The sequence below is a fragment of the Phlebotomus papatasi genome, chromosome 1 (assembly GCF_024763615.1).
Source record: "Phlebotomus papatasi isolate M1 chromosome 1, Ppap_2.1, whole genome shotgun sequence".
Classification (NCBI taxonomy): domain Eukaryota; kingdom Metazoa; phylum Arthropoda; class Insecta; order Diptera; family Psychodidae; genus Phlebotomus; species Phlebotomus papatasi.
The window spans coordinates 14,391,045-14,404,751 of record NC_077222.1 but is presented as its reverse complement, the minus strand read 5'-3'; the positions used below and the strand labels follow the sequence as shown (position 1 = coordinate 14,404,751).

The window sequence follows — 13,707 nt, the reverse complement described above, 5'->3', positions numbered from 1 at the left end:
TAATTTCGCCTAAATGTTTAGACGAGAGGAAAGTGTCTCGGATAGACAAAATGATGCGTTGTATAAGATAATTGGTTTTGTTCACGGCTAAATATTACACTAGATCTAGAACTACGTAGTCACCAAATCAAATAGATATTTTTTAGTTTGGCCTGATAATATTCGTGAAATTGTCTTCTTTTATATTAGGATTTTTTGTGTTTAAGCTTGACATTCTTTGATTGTCAAAAGTATCAACCCAAGACATACACCAAGTAGGACTGTACGGCGTTATCACACTTGCACATTAAAATTTTAATGTGATTCACATTAATTGCCGCTTATGAGCGTCCAAATATGTTATTTGTGTCTTTGAGTCACTTAATATTTGGGGTTTTTCTATTTATTGATAAAGAAGTGGACTTGGCCTGCAAAAATAAGTTTAAATTTACCTAAAGCATAAATATTTTTCGTATTAAAAAATTAAGGAGAAAATCGCATTAATGCTATAAATCAATTTATATATCAAATTTTACGGGCCAAGTCTACCTTTTTATCAACAAATAGATCAAATTTTGATTGTAAAATGATTCAAACACACAAATTACACATTTGGACTCTCACCAGCGACAATTAATGTGAATCATATTAAAATTTTAATGTGCAAGTGTGATAACACAGTTAAGCTAACTTAGAGGAATAAAATAATAATTAAAGAGAGAAAGACTATTTACTCAAAAAATTGGCTTCTCAGTCGGCATCTAAGTACCAATTAAGCTCAGAATTTTAAATATGTAATGGGAGCTATATTCCGAGTTAATTCTTGCTCCAAAATAGTCGTAGAAAGTCTCAATATACTCTATCCTGTAATCCGAAATCAAACAGCATTCTTGCATTTATAATTCTCTATAGTATTCCATTACCCGCCAAGAAGGATCATGCAAATACTAAAAGAAATTAAAATTTTTAACGGAAGTGCAAATCTAATAAATATTCTGGTGCGTGTGTAAGCTAATTGTATTACTAATTTTCAGATAGCAGTTTTCATTTAAAATATCCTAGTTCATAATCATGATAGAGCAACTCAACAAGGTTTTAGAAGCCTTTCGTCGCGGTTTCACTTACACTGTTTGTCTCCAATTAGAAACTTTCCCTTGTCTCCATTTGGATTAATTTGTTTCCAATAGAAGCATTTTACGCTCGCGTATTTTTCTTGTATTTAAGAAGTTTTCAAATTATATCTAACGAATTTTCACTAAACAGTAACATTCTAGAAGAGTCAAGGAGCAAATTTATGTAATTCTCTTGAGAAAAAATATGAACTTAATGTGTTGAATCTTCTGTCAAAGTTAAAGCGCCTGGAAATGGTTTTGAATTAGGTCATTTACCCTAGGTGGCAAAAAAAATTTTAAGATTTAAAAAGTTTAAAAAGAAAAATGCGTAAGTCTAAGGTATTTACGCCACCGCTGTGAATTACGTTAAATGTTCTTATTATTTTTTGGTGGTTATGTTTACTTAACAGTTTATGATTTTGATTATCATTATTAGCTGCAGAATATCCATAAAATGATAAAAGCTGAAAAAAATGGTTAGCTGAGACACACCCCTATTACAAAACCGTCTAAAAGAGGGATAACCTTTTCCTATATCCTATTTTTCCTATTTTTATATCTTCTTTATAAGCAAGTTCATTCACCTAAAGAAAAAAAAAATGCTACTAATACCACATTAAATTGCATAAGGCTGCAGCAGATTAAATTTTATGGAGTGTGTATTGGCTAACTGTTTAATTTTTAGCATTCTGATTTCTAGAAAAAAATTATAAAAAACTAACTGAATTGGTTATTTTCTTTTTTGAAAATTTTAAAAATGCAGTTTATAAATGCTTTCGTAAGGAAAAACAAATTAAAAGTATTTTTTTATAAGTAAATGACAAAGTTAAGAATTTAATGATATGAATCAGCCTTAAAGTTTTATAAGAATTCCGGCTTTGAGTAGATATAAATGCAACCAATAAAATCTATAAAACGGAAAAAAGCTTGAAAACTTTCAGAACAAAGTCTAATAAAAAAATAAAAGCCCCTAATAAAAAAATCAAAGGGAGCAATGACGACAATACAAAAACATTTTATTGTTATATTTAATAAGTTTTATATTTTATTAACAAGTATCTTCCAGAAGAACCTTTACCTTATTGTTGGGGACCAAGTCCCCTGGGTCAAACAAATCAAGAGATAGTGGACTGTATTTATTTTTATTAACTCAATTTCCCCGTGGCGGACTGCAAGGACTTGATTACTTTGGCGATGACTAAATGGCTGATTACAAATGAATAAATGAATGTTGGTGGTCCCTAAAATAAATATACACTTCAATTCATTTCTTTAATTCAAACAATTCAATCCTTACTTTAATCTCAAACGGCCTCCGTTTGCTTCCACCAACCTCAAGCTTTTTGAAAGTTTACAACCTGTAATTCAATTAATAATTTTTATCCTGACGCCATTTTAAATTTCTTTCAATCGTTTATCGAACCTACCAAGTTATATAACTCTTTTTCCTGACTCAGGACTTAGCTTGATCGTCTCCCAAGGAGTTCAGCCAAATCTAACCAATAAATATTACTAAATTAAATAGATTTTTAACATGAGGAAATATCCTAACTTACGCAAATTCTTTTCCTATGAAAATTCACAAATGCACGTCACGCCACGCTTTCTACAAAAAGACTGACAAATGTGCCGGAAGGGCTTACATAATAAATCTTCAAATATTTCCGCCAGTTAGCGCTCGCGTTTCCAACATTTTCCCCTCTGGTGCTCCTGCACCCACCTACTCCACGTCCAGCACAGCAAGCTTTGCAACTGGTCTCTTGTATAGGCCGTAACGAGTTCTTACCATCACTGAACGAATTTTCCCATCAGGGGCAGGAAATACTTCTTCCACTCGACCCAAGGGCCACTGGTTGCGAGGTAACTGTTCATCACACACAACAACGACATCTCCAATCTTGATAGTTTTAGTGGTAGAATACCACTTAGTTCGTCTTGTCAACTCGGGAAGGTACTCACGCATCCATCTACGCCAAAAATGGTCTGCGTAATACTGGGCTCGTCTCCATGCTTTGCGGAGGAACAAATCGCTGTCATCAAAGGTCCCAATCGGTCGGTTCTCTCCAGATCTTCCAATCAAGAAATGATTGGGAGTGATGGCAGTCTCGTCATCAGGATCAATCAACACATAAGTTAAAGGCCGGTTATTTAGAATATACTCCACTTCAATAAAGAATGTGTGTAACTCCTCATCAGTGGGATGCCGTGTCCTCATGACCTCTTTCAATACAACTTTGACGGAACGGACAAGTCTTTCCCAAACACCGCCCATATGTGGTGCGGCTGGTGGATTAAAGTGAAATTCCACACGCTTTTCGGAGAAGGTTTCCTGGATCTTCTTTTCATCTACGGCTGCATAAAGTCGTCGAAATTCGTTATCAGCTCCTCGAAGATTTGTTCCATTATCACAGAACATATCAGTTATAGATCCGCGTCGATTCATGAAACGTCTAATTGCCATGATGGCACTGTCTGTCGTCAGGGAGTGTGCGACTTCCAAGTGCACAGCACGAGTCGCTAGGCAAGTGAAGATTACTCCCCATCTTTTCTCCACACGACGACCCACCTTCACTTCTAATGGTCCAAAATAATCCATTCCACTCTTTACAAAGGGATACACTGAATCATTAACTCTTGCGTATGGAAGCACGGCCATTTCAGGAATCAAAGGTTGGGCGCGTTTGTTTTTGCAAATTTGACACTCATGCCAAGCCCTCTTGACTGCCACTCTCACTCTTGGAATATAAAATCTTTCACGAACGTTGTTTACAACTTGTTCTCGTCCTTGGTGATGATTCCGAACATGAAAATCACTAATAATCAACTTTGTCCCCACGTGCTTCGGCGGAAGAATAATGGGGCACTTTACTCGCACTTCACTATTTTGCAAACGTGATCTCATTTTCAATAATCCATCAGAATCCACAAACGGCGTCAAATGATACAAATCACTTTCTTTGGGAATTACTTTTCCCTCTTGGAGACACTGTATTTCTCTTCTGTACACTGACTGTATTTCCTGAAGCAACACTTTTTCTGCTTCTATCAAATCACTCACTTTGAGTCCGGGTAATTCACTTGTTTTTAGATTTTCTTTCGCTTTACGCCACTTTTTCAACCAAAACTGCGCACAATTTTTCACTTGAGCAGTCGCTCTGACAAGTCGATTCCAGCGGGAAAAACGACTCATCTCTGGAATCAGACGATTTCCAATAAACCTTTCAACGTTCACTAACACTTGAAACACCTCAATGTCTCCATTGTCTGCAACTTTTTGTTTTTTATCATCTTGAGGCCATTGTTCCTCCTCCAATTTCAGGAAGGTCGCCCCAGTGAACCATTTAGAGGACGCACTGAAATCACACGGCTTTCTACGCGTGGCCAAATCAGCTGGATTCTGTGTAGTCGAAATCCATCTCCATTGATGAATCTCTGTCAGTTGGTCAATTTCACTTATTCTGTGTCCAACAAACTGCTTGTATCTACGAGAATCACTTTTGATCCACCCCATCACCGTTAGGGAATCCGTCCACAAAACCACTCGATCAAATTCAAGATCCAAAGATGTTTTTACCGCAACGCTAACTCGCGCACTAAGTACTGCAGCTTGTAACTCAAGTCTTGGGATACTGGTAGCTTTCAATGGAGCAACTTTAGTTCTAGCACACACAAAAGCCACTTCAACACTATTTTCACTTTCAATCCGTAAATATGCAACTGATGCATAGGCACTCTCGCTGGCGTCTCCAAAGACGTGTAGCTGGATTGAAGTTGCTTCCGGAAGTTTCGGAGAATAACATCTCGGTATCTTCACTGTGTCAATCATTTTTAGCTCCTTGATGAATGCTTGCCACTGCTCCAAAGCCACACCATAAATGATGTCGTCCCATCCAATTTTCTGACGCCAAATCTCTTGGAGAATCATCTTTCCTTTCACCGAAAACATAGCCAAAAATCCCAATGGATCGAAGATTGACATTACCAGCCGTAATACTTCTCTCATTGTGGGTATCTTCTCTCCAGACAGAATATCAGATGCGACGCGATGGAATGTGGTCTTGAAAGTGAAGACATCTTCAGAAGAGTCCCACCACAAGCCAAGAATTCTTTCAGGTTCATCCTTCGCATTCAAACTTTTCATCGTGTCACTCACACAATTAAGAATTCTGCTGTCATTGGCTGTCCAGTTCACTATATCAAAGCCACCGGCTTTATGAACCTGAACAATATCCTTGATCAATCCGCGAGACTCCTCAATGGTATCTGCACATCCCAGATAATCGTCACAGTATGTATTGTGTAGTATTCCCTTCACTGCCTCTGGGAATTCTTCGGCATATTCTTGGGCATTTAGATTCTTCACATATGACGCTAGAGTGGGAGAACAAGATGCCCCAAATGTCATCACATTCATCTTGTACTCTTCTGGCTCATTTTTCCTATCCATTCCTCTCCATAGGATTCTTTGATAGTTGGTATCTTCTGCCCTAACATAAACTCTATGAAACATCTCCTTGATGTCTCCAGTGAATGCGAATTTACCCTTTCTGAAGTTTTCCAACACTGCCGGAAGTGATTTCAATAAGTCTGGCCCGCTCATCAGCAGATCGTTAAGTGATACATTCCCTGACTTAGCCGCACAGTCGAATACCACTCGAATTTTTCCCTTAGCCGGGTGAAAAACCGCAAAGTGTGGAAGATACCAAGTATTTCCAGTAGGAGTCATCCTATCTTCTTCTGTGAGCTTTATCAAGTATCCCTTCTCAAGATGATCACTTATCTTGGCACAGTAAGCCTCGGCCAATGCCGGATCTCTGTCTAGTTTCCTCTCCATGGTGTACAAGCGCTTGACAGCTACATCTCTTGACTCTGGCACAATTGGTTGATGACCTTGCTTCCACAGCAATCCAGTCTCGAAACGCCCATCACTCGTCCTACGGGTGGTGCGCTTCATGATTTCAAGAGCTCTCTTATCTTCACGAGAGAGTACCTTCTCTTGACCTTCAGTACCAAAGCCCTCCAAGGAAAAGGAATTCTTCACCATTTCATACAGCTCATCTTTGCGTTCCACAATAGAGTAGGAGTAGGTCTTTACCTCACATGAGGTTTGATTATTCAATTTTCCCATTACTACCCAGCCTAACCAAGTTAAAGCCAGATAGGGAGCGTTCCACGGTCCGTGGATAATCTCCCGTGACACAATCAAGGGAGTGTTGTCCAGCCCTATCAGCAGATCGGGCTCTGCATCCACCATGGATTCAGAATGACCATCGGCCATATGTTTCCAGTCCCGTGACAGTGCTTCCATATCCACTGTCTGCCTAGGGAGACTTAACTCACAGACAGTCCTAACTTTCTGCATTAAATACTCCTTGGCTTTGGGATGAGTACCTCTGATTCTACAGTTGACAACAGTCGATGTCAGATCAGTACATGCTGTCGGTCCAGCTCCTTGCCACGTCAGAGGGCACTTTGGTCCACTAAGCCCCAATTTCTCTGCTAGAGATGCCTTCATCATTGTCAGCATGGAGCCCTCATCCAAAAAGGCGTAGACCTTCAAGGTACCTTTCGGTCCAGTAACATACACCGGAAGTATCTTCATGAGAATCTTATTACTCGTATTGGCATGAGCCACTGTGGCTCCAGTCATCACAATTCCCCTCTGTGGGGAAATTTCATCTTCCTGATCCGAGTCCTGATCAGTCTCAGTAGGGAAATCTGAAGCATCTAGCTTCTCCTCATCTTCTCTCTGAGCTAGAGAGAACATTTGCTGCTTGTCATCTCTGTGGAGAAGATTGTGGTGTTTCTGACCACAACCAGGTTTTGGACATTTTCCGTTATCACTGCAAGTTGAGAGAGAATGATTTGGCTTCAAGCATCTGAAACAAACTCCCTTTTCTCTCACAATCTTCCATCTGTCGCTTATTTTGAGCTTCTTAAAAGTCTCACAATTTTGTGGGGCATGTTTTCCCTTGCAAAAGCTGCATGCCGCCATTTCGGCTCTCAGCTCGGTCAATTCATTGACAGTTGCCACGGTTTTGCCTTTGACAGGTTTCTGCTCAATTTTCGCTGAGTCCCTAACCTGTACACGATAATTCGCCGCCCTGGCCTTTACCGCAATCCAGTCACACAAGGTTTTCACTGTCACGTAGCTCTTGGTCACCTGGAATTCTGACCAAGAAATCTGCATTGACATCGGGAGCTTTAGCACAAGCTCATCCAGCAGCTGGGGATTATCAATGTAGCACATTCGGTTGAATTCCTCAATCGCTGCTACCATGTTCACCATCATAGTGGAAAATTCAACCAAGCTCTCCGGCTTGTCTACTCTTACAGGTGGGTAAGCCTTCACCTGTGCAATCATGGTGCGAATCAGATGTTCAGGTTGTCCATATCGCTCTTCCAGTGACGACAAAGCCTTGTTCACATTCGATGCTGAGTAGAGAAGAAATCTGACTGTTTCTTTGGCTTCTCCAGTGAGACACCTCTGAAGCAGGTTGAGTCTCTCAACATCCGTATATCCACACGTCTGGGTAGTGTTCTCGTACCAAGCACGGAACAACGGCCATTCCTTCACACTCCCATCAAACTTTTGTACATCTGTTCCAAAAGATTGGCGTACAAGAAAACGCTCCATAACCTCCAAAACATCCGATGACGTTTTTGAGTGTTTGTCCACATCATTAGTGGCATTTTGCTTCACTTTGGAGCCAGTAAGTTTGGTGTCAATTTCTCTCTCTTTAGCCTTCACAGCTTCCTGAATTGCCGAATGGAACTGATCATTTGTCATTGTGAGAACTTCCTTCTTCGGGGCTGCGTCGTCAATCAGTTTCTTCTGGAACTCTGCAAACCTGTCAACGATCACGTCCAGATTCACTGGTGCCTCTTCATCATCAGACACGACATTTCCCCTCGTAACCAGAGGGTTGAAAAGTTCAACTTTCTTGCGTGAATTCGATGAAAAAGGTGTTGAGGTCCTTGGAATATCCCCCTGGACATCCCCCAGAATTGTTGGTGAATTCATCCGCTTAGATTTCATCATACTTTGGCGCAACTCAAGTTCCTTTTCCCGCAATGACAAAAACTCCATTTCCTTACGTGTTCTCTCAATCTTAGCCTGAGTGAGAGTCAGTTCAAGGTCGTTATCCTCCTCATCAAAGCCATAACGAGTTGGAGGTCGACCTTTTGTTGCCCTTTGGCTCTTGCGAGGCATCGTGCTATTCGTCTGGAAAGCCCTCACAAATCAAGAATCACAATCGCGACAATCGCGGTCCTTTCCGGACAGAACAATCAAATCCTCTGCAGTCCGTTGCAGTCACTGATCCACGGTGAGAAGGACCACTTGTCACTGATCCACGGTGAGAAGGACCACTTGTTGGGGACCAAGTCCCCTGGGTCAAACAAATCAAGAGATAGTGGACTGTATTTATTTTTATTAACTCAATTTCCCCGTGGCGGACTGCAAGGACTTGATTACTTTGGCGATGACTAAATGGCTGATTACAAATGAATAAATGAATGTTGGTGGTCCCTAAAATAAATATACACTTCAATTCATTTCTTTAATTCAAACAATTCAATCCTTACTTTAATCTCAAACGGCCTCCGTTTGCTTCCACCAACCTCAAGCTTTTTGAAAGTTTACAACCTGTAATTCAATTAATAATTTTTATCCTGACGCCATTTTAAATTTCTTTCAATCGTTTATCGAACCTACCAAGTTATATAACTCTTTTTCCTGACTCAGGACTTAGCTTGATCGTCTCCCAAGGAGTTCAGCCAAATCTAACCAATAAATATTACTAAATTAAATAGATTTTTAACATGAGGAAATATCCTAACTTACGCAAATTCTTTTCCTATGAAAATTCACAAATGCACGTCACGCCACGCTTTCTACAAAAAGACTGACAAATGTGCCGGAAGGGCTTACATAATAAATCTTCAAATATTTCCGCCAGTTAGCGCTCGCGTTTCCAACACTTATCATCCTTTTATGTATACGTACTCTGAAAAATCTTCGTCTTGTCAAATTAACAAGAAAAGTTTGTGAGAAGGATGTTCTTCCATACAGAATATGGAAAAGTTTTGTCAAATCGGCGACCAATTAAATTTTGTTAAATGTTTGTCAAAAGGATGTTTTTTTTTATATAAAATGTGAGAAAAGTTTTGTCAAATTAGTAAATAACATCCTTTTGACAAAATTTTAACATGATCAATTTGTTCGTTCAACAAGATATTTTTTTCAGAGTACACTTTATTAAATCCTATTTATTCTAATTTATTTAATCTCTTTACTAATTTTATGGCTAAAGTGTAGTAAAAATCTCTTGAATATTTTCCCCCTTCCATGTAAAAAAAATTTCCACGCTTAAATATTATATGAAGGCAGGACACGAATGTCCCTTCCGGAAGCATCAGTGGAAAAATGATTTTCAACTCAGAGAAAAAATCTTCTCAGTTTCCCATAGCTTTCGGCGTACTGCACGCCTTCCTCAGTGGCTAGAGAGGAAAATTTTATTGGCATAAATAGCCACTGAGGAAGGCGTGCAGTACGCCGAAAGCTATGGGAAACTGAGAAGATCTTTTCTCTGAGTTTAAAATCATTTTTCCACTGACGCTTCCGGAAGGGACATTCGTGTCCTGCCTTCATATTATCTTCACGTCAGTTTAACCACTTCGTTAAATATTAGGTGAAATGTAGCTTTCCTAACTTTCCCTGAATATTCACATCATACATCTTCATAACTAACTAAATCTTACTCTTTGGTCCTCGATGTTTGAGGATAAAGTCAGAAATGATCCCAGAAACACGTTCTGGATCCGATAAATGCACGTGATGCTTCCCTGAAACGATATGATGCTTAAAATTTGGCATGTTCTCCTTCATAAAATCTACAATAGTTTTTTCATTAGCAGCAGTAATTTCTTTGTTAGGGATATTTCGCTTAATATTAGCACTAATGAAGATAATTGGACAGGTAATTTCCTTTGCTAAACTATGGTAATTTTCCTGGGACAACGATATCCAAGAATACATTTTAACTCTGGGATCACTGGTTAATTTAAATCTACCGGGTTTGCTCTTGCTCCTCTTCATCCCTCGTCTCAGAAAATACTCGCAGTCTTTTGGTGAGAGGGAATCGTAGGAATTTGCCACCAATCTCTCTACAAGTTCTTCTTTTGTATATGTTGACTGGGATTCAGGTGTCATGTGATGGAGCATTAATGTGGTAGCCCGGGAGAGACTAACTTGTAATACATTGGTCACAAGCCTTGCATCCGTAAAGGTAATTATTAGGTCCAATCCGATAATCATGTCCACATATTGAGCGAAGATTCCTGAGTAGAGAAAGCACAATATTGAACCCACGGAATGACCAAGCAAGGAGACCTTTGGCCAGTTGTAAATCATTCTGATTCGATGAATGAGCCACACATAGTCATAGTGACTGTAGATCATTCCCTCAGGAATATGGGATGAAAATCCATGTCCAGGCAGGTCAATGGCTAAGTAGCTAATACCATCTTTAGGCAGGAGTGGAATTAAAGTATCCCAAGTCCCTGCATTGTCCAACCATCCGTGAATCATAAGAATTGGTCTGACATCTGCTGGACCATACCATTTTCCAGCTACATGGCCCCAAGGCACGGGGATCTTCACTTCTGTAAACTCCTGCTTTCGTGCCAGAGAGATTTATTTTAATTTCAGAAAAATAGTTTTTGAAGCATTTTAACTTACAGTCTCTTTAATTTTCTTCATTTTCCTCACTGAAATTCTGCACGTAATTGAGACCACTTACTTTATTATCATTTTACCTCGTTCTTTGGAGGTCTTATCTTCCCTCCTCTAGAGTTTCGGGCATGTCAAAGCAGCTTTCGTTATTTTTTTGGCGGGAGATTAACCCTTTCACGATGATTGGGATTCTTATTAGGCTTAAATACAATTTAGTAGAGCGTTCAAGAATATTTTGTAACATAAAAAATAGTCCTTGTCCCACAAGCGAGATTTCTAAACATTATTTTTTTATTATGTAAGGATCGATTTTTCAACCTTAAGTTTTTGTCCGAGAGATTCTCTAAAATAGCTAGAACGCCGGATTAGGTTTTCATCCATTTATTCTCAAGATATACAAAAAATTCTGTAGGGCAATTCTGTAATTATATGACAATGTCATATGACAAATTGTCTTTGTAAATTCTAGATCAGAAAAACATTAAAGACCATTGAGTTCCGATGGGCCGTTTTATGCAGCTTTATAAAGCTCTTAGCAAATGATATGAATCGAATTTTCAAGTAATTATCCCGAATTTTCCACATAAAAAAATTTAAATTTGTCGTATGACATTGTCATATTGTTACAGAATTCGTCTTCTGGTCTCCTAACCCCTTGCAGTTTATCGTATTATACATCATAAGCAAACTGTACGATTTTGAATAATTTATTTCTGCACAATTGATATTCAAAACGGTGCCAGAAAAAACTTTTCTTTTGATATTTCAGTTCGTAATAACGTAGGAAAAGTAGCCTGACAAAAAAAGTTTGACATCGCATCGATTTTGCTAATATTTTCCTTCATTCTACCTCCTGATTTGCATTCTGGGTGACAAATTCTTTTCTTAGATAGTTACACTATATTAATAAATATTTTTTGTATTAATTTAATGTAAAGAATTTAAATTCAGTGAGCGTTATAACTCATGTTTGAAGCGTCTCCTAGCGCCCCTTAACTCTTTAACCCTTTAACGACGTAACACTTTTTGCGGACTGAAAATCAACAATAAAAATTTAACCGATAAACAAAATCAATGAAACGTCTTATATCTGACTTTGGAAAATCCAACAGAGTCTGATTCGGTGCATTTTTTACTTCTACGAGCGATAGGGACAAAAATAGACTAAAATTTTAAGTAATTTTTCTGACTATACTAATGAAAAATAATTTTCAGTCTAATGAAAAATATTATGTTTATTATTTATTTTGTTTATTATGTTAGTTTCTTTTTCCAAAACGGTTTTGCTTAAAAAATATTGGAAGTATAAAAAATATTTAAAATAATTTTTTAATATGAGAATTTAAAAATTAGTCATTTTTAAGCTTAAATATTTACTATAGAGCAAATAGCTGGAGACTTGTAAAAAAATATCCTTAATTCATTCAACCTTGTACTTTGCAATTACGTATAAACATAAGAAAAAAATAAGTTTAGGTAGTTGGGAAAAATTATTTTCCTTATGGGACACCGGTGTTCCAATCGTCCTTAAAGGGTTAAACCTTTAACTCTTTAACTCTTTCCGGACCGCAGCATATGCTGCAAGCCAATTTCACAATTTTTAATCAAAAATATCTAAGCTCAGGAATTAATTGAGGTCCTACAAAAAATATCTTATATTTGGACATCCTTATAGTTTGTAATCATCCATAAGAATCGAATTTTTATCAGTTCTGAATAATTGAAAAACATTGTTTTTCGCAGAACATTCATATGCTGCTTTGGGTACTACAGTCCCAAAAGAGACGAAAGAGTTAAGGACGATTGGGTCACCGGTGACACAAAAATGAAGTTTTTCTTACGGCCATTTAAAGTCATGTTGCGTTATTAAAAGGGCAGTAAAAGAGATTTTTTCTGACCCCCAATTTTAAACCCTCTCATCCTTAAATGGTTAAGGACGAATGGAACACCGGTGTCCCAAAAATAAATCCAATTTTTCGGATGATTTAGAAGACAAAACAACTTTCTATAGTCAAAAAAATGTTTTTGTTTTTTTGAGACACCTGTATCCCACTCTTCCTCGGACCCTCTCGTCCTTAACCCTTTAAGGACGAGAGGGTCCAAATTTGGAGGTCAAAAAAATAATTTTTCTGACTTTTTATGGCAAAGTTTAGAGGCCGTAGGCAAAATTTTGTTTTTGGGTCACTAGTGACCCAAACGTCCTTAATGGGTTAATAAATAAATTTCTTATCTCTTCGCAATAATCATCCATTAAACTGTAAGAAGTAGATTCCGAAATATGAACTTTTCATCTCTAGTATTTCCTTTTAGTATTTTGTTCTAATGGGTTTATAAAAGAATCCAGGACCCAAGGGCTTAAAAATTACTCATCGAATGTTTTAAAAATTGTCCTAAAAACGGTTATACGGAAATAAAAGCAAAAATTAAAAAAAGAAATGTGAGAAAAGGAAGATCAATGTCTGAAGAGGATCTCCACATTTTGGGACGGGTTACCAAAAAGCAGAAGACTATTATCACCTAGTGTTCGAATCGTTTGAACGCTACACCGGTAGATGTAAAACCGTCCGTAACAGTAAGAAAAAGAGAGGGTGCGATTAACATTTTTTCCTCATATTTTTAACACTTTTTAGGTGTAAATTTTACATGATTTTACATGATTTAGGTAAAATTAACATGAAAGGGGTACCTTTAACCCCTAATACACCTAAAAAGGGTAATATTTACACCGATTTTGGATCAATACTGTAGGGTAAAATTAACATTTCCGGAATGTTATTTTAACTTTTTCGGATTTCTCTCAGTGAACCGAAACGGTAATTTCTAGATAATTCAGAAATCAGGAATTATACAAGAAAAATAAATTTAAAATTGTCATTGAAA

At 37.9% G+C, this 13,707-nt stretch overlaps 2 protein-coding genes across 3 annotated transcripts; both read right to left on the bottom strand.

The window, feature by feature from the left end:
* Positions 1-2,811: 2,811 nt before the first annotated feature.
* On the bottom strand, positions 2,812-8,304 carry LOC129799333 (uncharacterized). The gene has a single exon (XM_055843141.1). It carries the CDS (start codon positions 8,302-8,304, stop codon positions 2,812-2,814), a length of 5,493 nt encoding a protein of 1,830 aa, XP_055699116.1.
* Positions 8,305-9,787: 1,483 nt separating this feature from the next.
* Positions 9,788-10,967, bottom strand: LOC129800069 (serine hydrolase-like protein). 2 transcript variants are annotated; one of them, XM_055844444.1, is made up of 2 exons: positions 10,834-10,967; positions 9,788-10,770 (listed from the first exon to the last, which is right to left on the bottom strand). In XM_055844444.1, the coding sequence occupies exons 1-2, from the start codon at positions 10,852-10,854 to the stop codon at positions 9,844-9,846; spliced, it is 948 nt and encodes a 315-aa protein (XP_055700419.1). In that variant the 5' UTR covers positions 10,855-10,967; the 3' UTR covers positions 9,788-9,843. The 2 variants fall into 2 exon arrangements, with proteins under 2 accessions (XP_055700419.1, XP_055700420.1); XM_055844445.1 differs by having other exon boundaries at positions 9,788-10,767.
* Positions 10,968-13,707: the final 2,740 nt, after the last annotated feature.

Bases quoted from the DNA above. Each gene is read 5' to 3' on its own strand.
- LOC129799333 (XM_055843141.1), bottom strand. From the start codon at position 8,304: ATGCCTCGCAAGAGCCAAAGGGCAACAAAAGGTCGACCTCCAACTCGT.
- LOC129800069 (XM_055844444.1), bottom strand. From the start codon at position 10,854: ATGAAGAAAATTAAAGAGACT. The intron at 10,771-10,833 runs GTAAGTTAAAAT...CTGGCACGAAAG, and splicing joins TGAAGAAAATTAAAGAGACT to CAGGAGTTTACAGAAGTGAA.